Source organism: Garra rufa, chromosome 23, assembly GCF_049309525.1.
Source record: "Garra rufa chromosome 23, GarRuf1.0, whole genome shotgun sequence".
In the NCBI taxonomy this organism is placed as follows: Eukaryota; Metazoa; Chordata; class Actinopteri; order Cypriniformes; family Cyprinidae; genus Garra; species Garra rufa.
Window position 1 is genome coordinate 19,877,354 of NC_133383.1, and position 15,753 is coordinate 19,893,106.

The 15,753-nt window shown below is 38.4% G+C and overlaps 1 protein-coding gene across 3 annotated transcripts in view; it reads right to left on the reverse strand.

The window, feature by feature from the left end:
• Positions 1-5,432: 5,432 nt before the first annotated feature.
• Positions 5,433-15,753, reverse strand: part of tiam1a (TIAM Rac1 associated GEF 1a) — a 74,025-nt gene continuing 63,704 nt past the window's right edge. For 2 of the 3 annotated variants that reach the window (XM_073829441.1, XM_073829442.1), the window contains 12 exons: positions 13,737-13,961; positions 13,553-13,621; positions 13,334-13,459; positions 13,138-13,246; positions 11,891-12,070; positions 11,495-11,613; positions 11,225-11,333; positions 10,769-10,827; positions 9,628-9,724; positions 9,173-9,260; positions 7,413-7,585; positions 5,433-7,150 (listed from right to left, as the gene is read on the reverse strand). In XM_073829441.1, the coding sequence (XP_073685542.1) occupies positions 6,633-7,150; positions 7,413-7,585; positions 9,173-9,260; positions 9,628-9,724; positions 10,769-10,827; positions 11,225-11,333; positions 11,495-11,613; positions 11,891-12,070; positions 13,138-13,246; positions 13,334-13,459; positions 13,553-13,621; positions 13,737-13,961 (1,872 nt within the window). In that variant the 3' untranslated portion in view covers positions 5,433-6,632. The remainder of the gene's footprint in view (positions 7,151-7,412; positions 7,586-9,172; positions 9,261-9,627; positions 9,725-10,768; positions 10,828-11,224; positions 11,334-11,494; positions 11,614-11,890; positions 12,071-13,137; positions 13,247-13,333; positions 13,460-13,552; positions 13,622-13,736; positions 13,962-15,753) is intronic. The other variant, XR_012341711.1, reaches the window with a different exon arrangement.

The following is a 15,753-nucleotide window of genomic DNA, read 5'->3' on the forward strand; positions in this document are numbered from 1 at the left end:
CCACTTTAAAACGAAATAATTCAAATCGAAAATAGAAACCTTCATTAGGTTATCTGTAAAGATGTAAAGATATTTCTATATAAAGGCACGTCCAATGAAGAGATGGCAAGTAATTTTTTTATTCATCTCCATTATTGATGAATGTCTAAAATATAAAAATAAGGAAAAGCCTAAAACAGGCCCCATTATATTTATTTTATAATTCTATTAAAATTAAAATATTATAAAATATAGGCTACTATAAAATTATAATTACAATTACAAATTATACTGGCATAGGGTATATTAAAACATAAAATTATTGTAGCAGCTTATATCAGGATTGTCACAGGATTTTGCCGTACATTTTCGTTCGTTCACAAGTGATCAAGACATTTCTCCGGAGCACAATGTTTCAAGAAGGACTGTCCAGTTTAGCTTTTCTAATATTGGAAATATTCCTGCGCTCACAACATCGACATAAAATCTGCAAAGACTTTTGCACCAAAACGCTCGCAGGGCGCAGAGTTGTTTGGGATTGTCAGTTAATAAAAAGAATAGATAGGTTAATTGGAAAAGATTGTATAGAAAGTTATTTTTTCTCAAAATGTAGCATACTCCTCTAATTGTATATACAGTACATGCAAAACTAATGTCTTTCAGACATGTTGCGTGTTTATATATATATATATATATATATATATATATATATATATATATATATATATATATATATATATATATATTAAAAACAGCGAGTCTTATGTATAGGTCACTGAAACGTGCTGGCTCATGGATTTTATTTAGCCTATACTATTAAAAAAAACAGACCGTGGCCTATAACATATGTGCATTATCATTGTTGAGGAATCCTCCTGCTATTGCTATAAAATAACAATCAAATCGGAGCAGCAGCACTTATAGACTTGTATACTTTGTTATCTTGAAAAAAAAAATAATATGCACGTAATTAATGTATAAGTTAATCGGGAAAAAGATGCTTGGAACTGCAAAAAAAAAAAAAAAAAAAAGAGAGAGAGAGAGACAGACGCAGACGTCACGTTACAAGTCAGACGCAGATGTCACGTTCATTGAGAGGAATGAATGAAGGGCAAGTAAACTGTGCATTGGCTCACACACTGCACTGAGCCGTGTGAGCAGCGTGTTATGATACGTGTTCGCGAAAAAATAAATAAATTACTTCACTGCTACACGTGAATCACGCGTGACGTCTGGCTCGACACTTCACTGCCACACGTGATTTACGTGACGTCTACGTGACGTCTACGTCACGTTTACGTCTCGTCTGCGTCTTAAAATGAATTGATTTAATAGCAAAAAAAAAAAAAAAAATTAAGACGTCAGTGAGACGTTCAGTGAGACGAGTGCACGTTACAGCGTCATGTTTTTGAGCCGGGATGAACGCCATAGCACGGACTCGTTTTGCTTTCACACAGGACGCGTTTGCAGTCCGTTCGTGATCAGCGGCTGTTTACCACAAACACACCATTTTTCAGTTATTTTAATTTCAAATCCAAACGTGCTTTTTCAGCATTGGGATACTCTTTTTTTTATCACAGTACACTAATACAACAATACTAGACATATTCACGTTTAAAATCAACGTATTATAAACAACGTAGGCTATTATTCAATGCACTTGACATCTAGATTTGTATATTAAGTTGCTCAAGCAAGTTGCAACACATTTAAACACAGCATAGGTAGGCTATATCTTCCTATTCATATTGAAATTGGGCTTTCACAAATATTTATTTTAAATTAAAACTTACCACAGACAGAAACAGTCGGCTCTCTGTGCCTTTCTTTCGCATTAAATCTTTATTAAAAAACATATTTTAAAGAACTTTTCTACCTGGACAAGTGCATGTATGTTGCCTTGTTTATTTAAAACTGCACTATTTTAAACCTAGCCAAAAAGCCACGTGTTGACTGTGAAACACAGAAGACTGCAATTATATGCATTTACGGTACATTTCCGTGTCAATTCATGTTCATTTTTACAGCGAACAATGCGCTGTCACTTTAATTCAGCGTATGCAACGCAATGCAGCACAGCAAAAATAGACTCTGTGCCTAAACGATCGCTGCACTGCTGCAAACGCACCGCATCTGGAACGCACTGACGGACAGCAACCGCGTGCAGTGTGAACGCTCTAATCCGTTAACATGGGTGCGGAAAAAAAATACGCAACGCATACGCACTGCAGACGGAGTATGTGTGAAACAGGCATAATCTTTTAGTTTTAAATTGGTTTGAACAATCACGATAAGCAAGGGTGTTGCTAGACCCTTTTTATTGGGGCACGTGCCCCAGTAAAAATATGATGTGCCCCAGTAAAATCTCAAATTTGAGTTATAATTTACATTGATAATCCCAAAATAAAGACATTAAACTACATGCAACTACTGAATTAACAAGTAATGGGGCCTGTGCCCCAGTAGAGCTTTAGGTCTAGCAACTCCCTGCTTCTGGTGTTTGCATATACTATGCCAGAGCGCGTTCACATGTCACGTGCCTGATGCTAAACTCGTGTTTATGACAGGTGGATGTGGCTGTGTATCAAAGGTAAAAATTGATTTAAATACTGTTCAGTTTTTCGCAAAAAACCAATCGTTTGGTGTTTTAGGACATCAATGTATCGTCACGAGCCGCAGGGTGTAATTTGGATTTGTCTGTGCATGTTTTTGTTTACTTTTAAAGGTTTGGTGCCCATCCACTGCCATTATATGACTGGCAGACTGCAGTGGTTTTCATTAAAAATCTTCGTTTGTGTTCTTCTGAAGAAACAAAGTCACCTACATCTTGGATGCCATGGGGGTAAGCAGATAAACATCAAATATTCATTTTTTGGCTGAACTACCCCTTTAAAGGTGCAGTGTGTAGATTTTTTGCGGCATCTAGCGGTGAGATTGTGAATTGCTACCAACGGCTCCCGTCCACCGCTCACCCCTCCCTTTACAGAAGCTATGGTGGCCCACAAGGGATTAAGATGTCGTCGTTTTAGACAGCAAAGAGTAATGAGGTTTCTTTTAAAACATAAATTAAGGAATTATATTTACTTAATAATTCAATAAAACGATGTTATTGTGAATATTACAGTTACTTGTTCATCATTGTGTCAGTATTTTTCCGCTAGAACAAACAGTGATGAAACACGAAACGCGGTGAATGGGAATACTAGGGGCATAAATTTGAGCGCATCAAAATCGATATTTTTTATAACACTAAGAAGGCTCGACACACTATGAAACTTTGCTCGAAGTATTGCCTGGGTCTCTACACATAAACTCGAGCATTGAGAACATTGTTTGTGTACACAGAGTTTTCTAAAAAGAAAGGTTTTGAACAACTCACTTTCACTGTTTGGGTTTCCACTCGCAGCCGACTTGCCAGTCAAGAAGTATCTGTCTCCGACTAAATTCGACCTTACCTGTGTGTCTGCCACCGAAACGTTCGTCCGTCATAAAATTTTTTTGTATGAGGTTAGATTTTCTGTGTTACCGCACATGTAGCAAGCATTTTGATAGGAAAGGATGATGAATACCAAAAAACGCATACGAAGATTTTAACTAATCTTGAGATTATCGTATGCGTTTTCATGCACAGAACGTCATGGTGGCTCAGAATTGTCAGAATACCTCTCAAAATGCTTGTTGATGCAGAGAATTGAACCCAATCTGATTATTGTATGATGAACGTTTTGGAGGCAGTGTGTAACGTGATTGACACAACGTGAGGTCATATTTTTATTTTTAATGTGCGTTTTTTTTAAACCCAGTCCGATTTTTTTAGGAATGTTTCAGAGGCAGTGTGTAAATTGACACAATGTGAGGTCGTATTTATTTTTTATTTTGCTAAAATTACCAACTCCAAAATTGATGTAGCCTATACATTTTTTCGTATTTGTCAAAATTAGGCATGCGCAGAATATCACAGAGCCACAGAATTATCAAAAAACTTCTCAAAGTGATTGCTATGGATGTGAAAAACACAATCCTATTTTTTTTTTTATGACAAACAAAAGTTTTGGAGGCAGTGTGTAAACATGATTGCCACAAGGAGAGCTCATATTTATTTTTTAACATGCAAAAAAAAAATACGTAGGCCCTACTTGTTTTTTCATATTCGGCAAAATTCTTCACAGAAGTCATGGTGGCTCAAAATTGTCAAAAGGGTCATCGGATGCAAAACTCAATTTTACATGTTTGAACATTAATGTGTGTTGGTAGTTTGTGTTCACAACCACCCTACACTGATAAAAATCCACCTAGTGGTATTTTTTTTAATCTTTAAAGGAAATATCCCCTTTTTAAAACCTTACCTTAGACCCGCCTTCACCAAGCTGAAACAGTCCCACTCCGATCAGGAAAAGGGAAAGACAAGAATGTCTCAGATTGAACGATTGAGGTGTTCTGTTGTTGGATGTAATAAGGAACATAGCAGTCGTCATTTACTCCCGACATCTGAGCCGCTGAAGACACAGAGGATTAAGGTTACTTTGGTTTTTTTAAAGGAAAGCGCAGATTCCGATCTACATATGCGTCTACGTTCGTGCGAATCATTTGTGATGCAGCTTCACCCACAGCAGAAGTGAGTATAAGGGTTTTTCTATGCATCTTTGCAAATGGTCTTTCTTAATAAAGTGTTGGTTAACAAGTTTTGCAGCTAAACACGCTGAAGTGAACATAAGACTTGTCAAGTTTGTTATAGACTTCTCATTAAGACCCTAAGAATCATATCAACTTGTGGAAAATGGGCATCTGATGACCTCTTTAATACACCTCTCAAAATGTATGCTGTGGATGTGAGAAAGCTGAGAAAATTGAACCCAATCCTAAAGGTCATTTTCGTGTGAGTTTTTTTTCATATTCGTCATCCTTTTCTATTAAAATGTTTGCTACAAATGCGAAAACCGAACATTATCCAAACTTTATGACGGACGAAAGTTTCGGAGACGGTGTGTAAACGTGATTGACACAATGTGAGGTCGTACTTATTTTTTAATGTGCAAAAATGTCGAACTCTGTGTGCGATGACTTTAAATGTGATTGACAAGATGAGGTCATATTTATTTTTTAACGTGCAAAAATTTAGGATGGGAATTTCCGATGTCAAGCAAAGAACATCAGGGTGGCTCCGAACTGTTAAAACACCTCTCGAAATTATTGCTACATATGCAGAAAATTTAACCCGATCTAAATTTTTTTTTGATGACAGACAAACATTTAGAGGCAGTGTGTAATCACGATTGACTTTGACACAAAGGAGGGTTGTGTTTGTTTTTAAAAATTTGAAGAATTTCGGACTCCATGTGCCTTGATTTCAGTACAGCACCTACCTTTACATGAAATAAGCATTTTCAGTTTATTTTGTAATCGCTCGGAGTCATAAATGGCAAAACTTATTTCTAATAAGACAAAACACTGTGTTCAAAAATCACACCAATCTTTATTTAAAACACAGCAAATGGGTGCTGTGCAGACAAAGAACAGACCACGTACAAAGTTATCTGGATAAAACTGCAAATATAAATTAGGAAAATTTATTTTAGGTTAATAATTATTTCCACAGTATGAACATACAGTTTTAAAAAGGCCGAAGGTAAAAGCGAGGGAGTTTTTACACTTTTGTCTTAAATACAGTCAGTTCCACTAAAAGGGATCCATGGCTGAAGGTGCAGTGATTGTTTTTTTTCACGTGAAAGGGCGTCTCTTATATTTAAAATACACGTGCAGGGGGGGTAACATGTGCGTCTTTATCTTTCCAATGGTATGAAATACCGTAAAAGTCCTTAAAATACCCAAACTCTTCAAAAATCTCATTCTCACCAATATTCAGTATGAACAGGACAAATCTGCTACATTTATTACTTTGTAGGGGTGCTTTACTTTAAAATACCTTATTTATGCACCTAAATGTCTGGCTGATGAATTCACAAGCACACCAAAGCTCATTAAGATAGGATTATGGGTAGTTTGAATGACATTATTGCAGTTCGTTCTTCTGTATTCAAGTAGAACATAATTTCTTTATGTGCGTGTATTCGGTGAACAGTGATTGTTAATACTGAGTTGCTGGTGACCTATGAACAAAAGAGAACAGAGACAGCAAGCAAGGAACCATTGGGTTTGTAACAGGAATGGCATAAAACAGACATTTTCAGGGAATGTTGCCACGCTCGACAAAATCACCTGCGTGTAGCAAATACGAAGAACTAGCGAAGTTATACGAAGCGTCAAGTCACAAATCCCTGAATAAAAAGAACTATATGAAGCACAGATCTTGTGTTTCAAAACAAAACAACTAAAATACAACAAGATCAACTGAAAGAACATGTAGCTGCCTGTCTGTCAGTATGAAGCCTCTATAAATACATTGGCTGTACAGTATGAAGCCTCTATAAATACATTGGCTGTACAGTTGGCATTGTTAAATGTTCCTTGTGATGTCTGGACTTAAATGGCAGGACGTCTGCATTGATTTTTTTTTTATGGTGCAAGTTCTTCAGTTCTGGCTTTCAGTAGGATTGTCAGTGCATCGTGTCCTTGAAGGCTAGGACTCAGTAGTTTTCTGCCTTACTCTCGCACGAGTCTATAAAAACAAAACAGCTTGCACATTCCCTCTCTGCTCAGAAGATGTCACTGTTGCAGCCGTTTTTAAAATCGTCCCTGCGAACCCAAATAACCTCACAGTCCCTTTCAGAAGCAACGCCCTCGACTGCACACTGCTTTCTCAGGAGGGTCAGCTTCAGGGGGGCGTTGGATTTCGGAGATTTGTCATCTGAAAGTCCGTTGAGACCTTTGTCTTCGTCTCCTTCCACTGAAAGGGCCTCTAAAGACTCCTCCAGACTCGGGTCAGAGGAAGGGCTCCGGACGGATTGGCAGTACTCGTCGTCGTCGCTGAGGATGTCCGTCTCCTTCACGTCGTCCTGGTTTTCGTAGTGCTGCAGGTCAAACTGATCCTCCACCCAGCGGTCTGTGTCTCGGATGGGCTGTTGGGGTTTCTGGAGCGACGACAGTGGGGGCTCTGTTGGGGTGATGGGTGAGAGGTCCTGGGACGAGCCGTCGTCGAAAACCACACTCGTGTCTATGGTAAAACGATTACGAATCAGCTTCCTACGGCCGAGGGTTCGAGATGGGGCTGAAACTGGAAGAGAAGGAGAATTTAGCACAGTCTTCTCCTTTAGTAACAAAAGCAGCAATATTGTCTGGTTCACATTAGGATTTAAAATGTTACGTAATAATCAGCTCACCCTAAAGCCTAAAAAACAAAACTGCGGCGTTAATCGTGTTAACAAGAGGAAGATGGAAAGCGACACAGTGGGAGAGTTAGCAGGGAGAAGAGGGAAGGGAAGTGTTGCAGAAAAAAGTAATCAATGTTCAATTTGTGTCAGACGTCTCCAACCTACCCGCTCTGTTCACTGTGGGTCGTGAACCCTTTAGCGCACAAAGCCGCTTCCCTCCGAAGGGAATGTACTGCTGATTTTGAGGTAAACTCTCGGTCTTCATTAACTGACGCCGTTGTTTGTCCCTCAGGATAGAATGAACCGTCTTCAGGAAGTCTTTTTTACTCTCCGGGGAGCTAAAAAGAAAAGGCACATTTAAATCTTTTACTGAGGAACAGAATAGAAATATACCGTTTTACAGTAGCATAAAAAGTATTTGTGACTTTAAAGGGATAAATGAACATCTGTCATTGATTCCTCAACCACGTCATTCTAAAGCTAAAAGACCTTCTATCATCTTCGAAACACAAGGTGCTTAAGTACTTGAATTTAACTTTTTGAAATTCAGGGCATGGAAAACCCTTGAAAATAGCAATATTCCTGAAGAGGTATTTGAAAAGTGGCTGAATTATTGAAAGGCAATCTATGGAATAAGTGTTTATTTTGTCAATACGTACATATCTTTTCATGTAAAATTCACACAAAACCGTCACCTTTTTTTTTTCAGTTAATGTCAGAAAACAATCGATCTAAGCAAGTAGTAGTACTGACATTGTTGTGTACACATGGCTGAAGATGTGAAAAGAGGACGCTGGAACTGCTCTGATTGATTCAAACTCGTGACTTTGATCATTTGTTTCAAGTGATTTATCAAAACCAGATCAAATGAAAAGAGCCATTCATTTTCGAATTTCAACATTGCTTGTAATGATATTAAAAAGCAGTGAATGTATTGACGGGTGAAACGGAGCTTTTCAAAATTTTCTCAAAACGATTAATTGTTTCGAAGTGCTCCAATCGCGTTGTGTATCGCAAATCATGCGTTTCAGATCAGGACTTCAAATCATGTATCACGAATCATATGTTCCAGACCGGGACTTTAAATCACGCATCGCAAATCATTAGATTACGACTGGAACTTAGGAGTGGGTTTGCAAATCTTTTGCTTTATATCAAAACTTCGGAGTGCGAATCATTCGATTTAGATCAGAACTTTGGAGCGGTTTGTGTATCAGTTGCTTTAGATCGGAACTTTGGAGCATGAATCGCAAATCATTTGATTTAGATTGGAACTTCGGATCAGATTCGCAAATCTTTTGCTTTAGATCAGAACTTCAGAGCGTGAATCACGAATAATTTAATTCAAATCGGAACTTTGAAGTGCAAATCATTTTATTCAGTTCGGAACTTCAGAGTGGGTTTGTGAATTTTTTGCTGTAGATCGGACCTTCTGACCTTGAAAATCAAAAAAGTAGGGCTTGAAAAGTCCTGGAATTTCTTTATACAGTATTGGCTTGAACCTTGTTTGATGAAATCCAAGAGCTTTCGGACCCTGCATAGACAGCAACGCAACTGACAAGTCCCAAGGCCCAGAAAGGCAGGACATTGTTAAAATATTTCATTTTGGTTTTCTTTGCACACAAAAAGTATTCTTGTAGCTTCATAACATTACGGTTAAACCACTGATGTCACATGGACTATTTTAACAATGTCCTTTAACTTTACTTTTCTGGGCCTTGGACGTGTCAGCTGCATTGCAGTTTACGCAAGGTCAGCAAGCTCTTGGATTTCATCGAAAATATCTCAATTTTTGTTCTGAAGATGGACGAAGGTCTTACAGGTTTGGAGCGACATGAAGGTGAGTAAATAATGACAGAATTATTATTTTATATAAACCGATCAGTCAGTTCTCAAGATGTGTGGCACTCTGAACCTCATCTTACCTGCAGCAGATGTGGAAGGTCCTCTCAGGTCTCCCTTCGGATTCTGACCTCATGTGAACGATCTCACACATTGCAGACCCCTCTGAATCTGAAATGAAAGAAACACCAGTTTAACACAAGGATTGTGGGAAACCCTGTAAAAGTACAACATTTTTAAGATCAGCACAGGGTTGATGAACCTCATGGAAGACAGTGAACCAGAGTGCAGACCCTAAGTTCCTGTAGGATGACCCTTTGACCCCCCAACTATCAATAGGGAATAGCAACATTCTGGCCTGAGCCCATAATAAGCTCCACTGCGACAAAAGCAAACTTTACAATGCTGATCAAGTGTCACGAGATGTAAAATATATTACATGCATTGTCAAAAGTGAATCTAAAGCATGAAGCTAATATACCAAACCAATCTCAATAGGTCTGTGGGAAAAGAATGAGACTAGTAAACCAATACTTACTAGGGAGGTTGCGAACTTGGAGAGCGTCTGTAGAGATCATGTGTCTGAAACGAAAAGGGTCTCTCTCATCAAGGATTGATGCTCTGTGAGATCCACCCTAAGACAAAATAACAAACAAATATTAAAAACACACTTAAAATACATCTTTAAAGACTTAAGTTGACTAAACTTTTTTTTTTAGTTGACTGAACTTAAAATTTAGTCAACTTAATGTTAAGTTGCATTAAGTGATAACTTAGATATTTGAGTTGATTCAACTTAAAAGCTGGGCAAGTTACCTAGCTGCCTTAATTTTAATTTCAGTCAACTCAAATAAGTTTAGTCAACTTGAAAAGTTGTACTCAGTGGCAACTTAGATATTTGAGTTGACTTAAAAAAATTGGGTTGTTAACTGGGCAAGTTACCCAACTGCTTTAAAATTAAGTTTCACAAACCAATTTTTTTGCTAAGTCAACTCAAATATCTAATTTGTCGCTTAGTACAACTGAACATTTAAAATTGACTGACCGTAAAATTTAAGGCAGCACGGTAACAAATTATTTTAAGTTAACTCAATTTTTTTTTTTACAGTGTACACTTATATCCATCGCCACCTGTAAGCTCTTTCAGCGGTCATTGTATCAGTATTTCACAGTATTTTCCGAGTTGTGTTGAGGTAAAAATAGCAACAGGTAACACCAGGGGCTCACCGAATGCAACCATTTTATGTAATTGAAATAATGGCACTCTTCGTAGTCCAAAATCTGTATACATTTTTTTTTAAAATAACGTAAATCTTTCATGGGTTTTCTACTATGTATTTCAGTAAGAGACATCATTTATGTTATATTACAGCCATACAGGAAGTTATGGTAGTGATATATTCTCTACCTCACATTTAAGTTGTATAATATCACAAACAAGTGAAAGGTCTCAGAGTCAATGGTCACAGTTTTGTTGGCCATACGAAATAACCCAAAAAGAGATGGCAGAAATAAATAAAGAACAAGAGAAGGGCATCCTCGTTTTACACTCGACAATGTGCCTTTCAATAAAAAAACAAAAACTCCACCTCTTAAAAGTGCTAGTCTGCGAGCACTTAAAGTCTACCCTATGTCAGATCTCTATTAATGAATCATGAAGAAATGGAAAAAGCACTTACGATTTTTTTCTTGTGCTTGGAGCAGTCTTTATACACAAAAACAACTGCGGTTCTGAAAACTGAGGGGGAAAAAAATGAAATAAAACATTAAGACATAAAACCATACAACACTAAACATTTACAATAGAGATGCTCAGGGCTCTTTTCAGAATAGTCACAGTGAAAACGTGACCTGGTGAAATACTGCTAACTTCAATGACAAAGTGACCCAATTTTAAAGCATCTGAAGAGTTGTGTCTTCGAAAATGTCTTAGCCGAGAGGGGGGAAAAAAGCCTTGTGTATAAATGCAACTTTAATGCCTTAAGAGCCAGAGGACAAGGTGGTTCCTCTAATGCCATTGTGCCCAAAGATACATCTGGCCTTTACTGATGCAGGGAACCATTACTGTAGGGAACAGACTAATGAATAAGAGAGCAGGATTCTATTTTGGGAAGAAACACTTTACAAACACTGACCGAACGCAGCCAGCTCTGGGTCTCTCTTCCCCTTCATAAGAGAAGAGGGTGGGTTGATCCAGACCACCGTGTTGTGCAGTAAGAGGTCACCCATTGACAGATCAGCAACCTGGGATGAGTAAACATTGTGGTAAAACCAAATCTACTAAATTTTTTAAATGTTAGGAGACATCAGTGTGCACATTGGTGATGGCGTTAGAATATTTGTTGTGAGAAGTATCGACAAATGCGAATTTGAGAGTCACAAAGACCTAAAAAAGAGAATTTTACCTCTTTCTTGTCAGAGCTCTGCTCACTGATGAGTTGGTCAAACACAGCTCCATACTCCTCGTGAATCTTCTGCATCTCGTTTATGTGACTAGCCACTTTGTTCATTGCTTTCATCGCGACTAAAAAAAAAAGAGAAGAGACTCAAAATGCAACTAAAGAATCTTTTACAGGTAAAACGACTATAGTTTACACTGGCTAAGCATTGATAAACAGTCTGAGTAAACTGCAAGGGTAAACGAATTTCAAACGAGCAAGCAAAGTCCTGTTTTCAATGACGTGGTCTTTTTAAAAGTATTCAAAACCGGCTTAGAAGCTCAGAAGAGGTGATTACACTACAAATAGATCCACCCATGGTCTAACATTATGCTCAATTAGTATCTAAATTTCCATATTTACCATCCAGGTGGTAATGTTCCTCGCTGTCAGGGTCGGTGAGAGAGTGAAGCTCCCTCAGAAGTAGTGGGTATTTTAAGACTCTCTGAATGGGTTTGATCAGGTAGGACTCCAGGGTGGAGGAGTGCTGTTGCCTGGGGTTCCTCTCAGCCAGGAACGCCTTGAACTCTGGGTCCGTTTTAGCTGCAACAAAAATGTGGAGAAGAAATTATGGGATGGAAATAGAATTTCAAATCAGTTGCATCCACAAAGTAGACTTTAACATGGACAGGGGCCTTAACTCAATATACTCAAGGCGTGGTCTTAAAGGAGAAGTTTACTTCTAGAATAAAAAAAAAATCCTGATAATTTTATCACCCCCATGTCATCCAAGATGTTCTTATCTTTGTCATTAGTTGCAAAGAACTTAATTTTTTTGAGGAAAACATTCCAGGATTTTTCTCCATATAGTGGACTTCAATGGTGGCCAACAGGCTGAAGGTCCAAATTGCAGTTTCCAGCCAGGAAATAAGTGTCTTATCTAGCAAAACGATCAGTCATTTTCTTAAAAAACAAAAAATGTATATATTTTTTAACCGCAAATGTTCGTCTTGCACTAGCTCTGCGATGTGCACATGCGTCGTCATGCATTACGATCGTTTCACTAGATGAGAGCCCCATTTCTCGCCTGGGATCATGTAGAGCCCTTTGAAGCTGCATTGAAACTCCAGTTTGGACCTTTAACCCATTGGCCACCATTGAAGTCCACTATATGGAGAAAAATCCTGGAATGTTTTCCTCCAAAAACGTAATTTCCTTGTGACTAAAGACAGAAAGACATGAACATTATGGATCAAATGTTAGACTCACATTTCAGAAAAAGTTAATACTCCAACACATTTAACCATAACAATATCAGTCAGTCAAGTTAAAACTTGATCCAATTTTCCCACAGGAAACATTTACATTCACATACATCAGCAAAAGAGCTTTGGTGCCTTGGGAAATGCCAATTTTTTTTGCAGCAGATCCTTAAAAAGTGGTCAATTTTTTCTGTATATAATTTGCTTGTGAGGGAGTGAAAACGCCCTTCTAGCATTGAATAAACTATAGAAACAGGCTTTTGGCAGGTGGTGGGACTTCAGTACAAGAACTTAAAGCATGCAAGCACTTAACCTACATTGAACATGGCAATGAAATGACGTGCTACCTCAAGGAATCAAAGGCACTTTTGCACTTTAAAACATTCCTAAACATGTTAATAGTGTTACCTTTGGCAAGGACCTTTGGGACCTTTGTGTGGCTGGCACAAAATGCACTGTAGATCTTAAAACGGTCCGCATAGTACAGGAAGGATCCACCAAGAGAAAACAGAACTTTCTGGAAGTTAGAAGACAATGCATTAGATAACACTGAAAGACTCATCATTACATAACTCAGATTTAATTTTGACTAATATAACTGCACCTTGAATTGATCCACTCTCTCCAGTTTGTCTAAATCTGTAACTAATCTGGTTCCATCTTCCAGAGTTTTCAGAAACTCCACTTGGAATTCCACCATCTCCGCCAAGTTTCCAAAAAGCACATCCAGCTAGGAGTGAGAGAATAAGAGATTTGTAAATCATTTTTATTAATAATATTTTAAGAAGTAATCAAAGTTATAAGAGGTGATATTGTGCCTCACCTCATCCTGTGAGAGGAAGCTCTCCTTCTGCAGGGGGTTCAGGTAGCGCTCTATCAAAATGTTTAGGTCCTGTAGATAGAAACAGCCAAAGACTTTATATTTGAAGTTGTGAATCAGGAGTGATCTAATTTAATGAGGTAAAATCGAAACCCAATGCTTTGAAAGCACAGCAGAAGATACTGACCTTAACATAGGTCCTCTCAGTGTCCACCAGCTCACTGATGACCTTACGCAGTTTATCTGCATCAGAGAGCTGGCGAGAGGTGATAAGAACAGGAAGGGGTGTGATGGGGCTGGGCACACAGGATGAAGAAGATGATGTGGAGGAAGAAGAGGAACAGGAAACGGGACCCTCGGTGGAATTCATTTCATGAAAGTTGCGGCAGAAAGCAGTCACCTGCTCTGTACTCTGTGGAGAGAAACAAAATGTTAATTAAAGTCTGAAATACACTATATGACTGTACAGATAAAAAAAAAAAAAAAAAACCCACATTCCTCTAAAATGTCCACCAGGAACAGGTACACACCCACACAGGTATTCAGAGCATTTAAGATGCAGAAAGATGCATTTCCAGTTCCAAACACACACGTTCAGCGATTTTCTGGCTGAACTCCAAAGACAAGGCACATCATGTCTTATGAATGGTTGGCTGAAGTGTAATTACAAGTGTCTGTGCGATAAATAACTTTAAGATGGTCTATGTCAGATCTTTGAAAGGACTCCGAACAGTTTGTCTCCTTGGGAAATCTGGCACTGGGTGGATTTTCCATCTAGGATCATGTCAACAAGTTTTCAGAGAGTACACCCTGCCCTTAGCTAAGATTACTTCGGCTTACCACCATTCAAAACACCCTCGTTTTTCACAAACGCACATCAATACACACAAAAATTCCTCCCATTGTACTACTTACTAAATGTAATTTTTTTTTTATATCACTGACAAACATTATACAATACACATTTATACACATCATCTAGTTTCAAAATACCTGAAAGAAAAGCAATTATCATCCATCTAAACCTGTCCAAAATGACAGATTCCAATCCAAAGATCTTCAACCGCAGTGTCAAATCTCGTATGTCGCAGCACTACAGCAAGAACTCACGCTCAGGATCGAGTTCAGGAAGAAGTGGAACAGATTTACACAGACAGGAGGAACAGAGGACAGATGGGGCTTCCAGCAGCATGAATTCCTCTCTGATAAACACATAGTGACGGACTGACAAAAAGCCCGCACACCCCAGCATGCCTTAACCAGCCTGGACAGCCTGGAGAGAGGTGGCGCGATGTAGGCAGATAAAAGTAATGAGCTCTAGTGGTTTTTCCGGGTTAAATACAACTTAAGCTTTATCACCATATGTGGCATGTTTTGGACAAAAATGTGAACTTTTTCCTTGTTCTATAAGAAAAAAAAAACCCAAACAAACACACATGCGCAGTGGGAGACTATGGGGCAAGTGTTCCTGTTGTTCAATGTGGTGAATGAGTCACCAACTTGAACCCATTGCAAAATCTGCATTCACTTTTTTGCAAAGTGTGGGTTTCGCCCACAACAACTGTAAAGGTGTCCACACAATGAAGTCTATGGGGTAAGCATTCCAGCAAGTTTACAAGCAGAAAAGTGAATCTCATAATGTAAACAATGTGAAATTGCCTTCTGCAGGACTATAAAATGATTTAACACTGGACGCAAACCTTGTCACTTGTGTCGCAACAGGTAAAGTCTGTCCACACTGGAAAACGCCTTTTGCAAATCATTCGTCCTTCATGTCAGTATGTCGTAAATATAACAAGCTTTCACACTGCGCCAGATCCACTATGGACAGAATCACTAGCTATGCTTCCAACCTGGTTTTATAATGAAAACGTACCTCTGGGAACGTTTTAGCAAGAAAATATGTACTGCCATGTAAGTTTTGTGACATATTCATTGAGAAATGTCTATTGGTGATGCTGAAAGAGTGTTTTTTTCCCCCCCAGAACAGATGAACGTACATATGAGTCACTGTAGTTCTGAGTTGAAGTGTCCGTTGAGTGGCGCTATAACTTAAATGCTTCGTGACATTTAAAAAAAAAAACAAATTTACCATCTGCACTATACCTAAACCTAGCCGATAGTATGAACCAAAGCAAATGTGACGTTAAAACGCAAATCACAAGCATGCTGTTTTAGTTTGTTATTCGATCTCTCATCTTTCA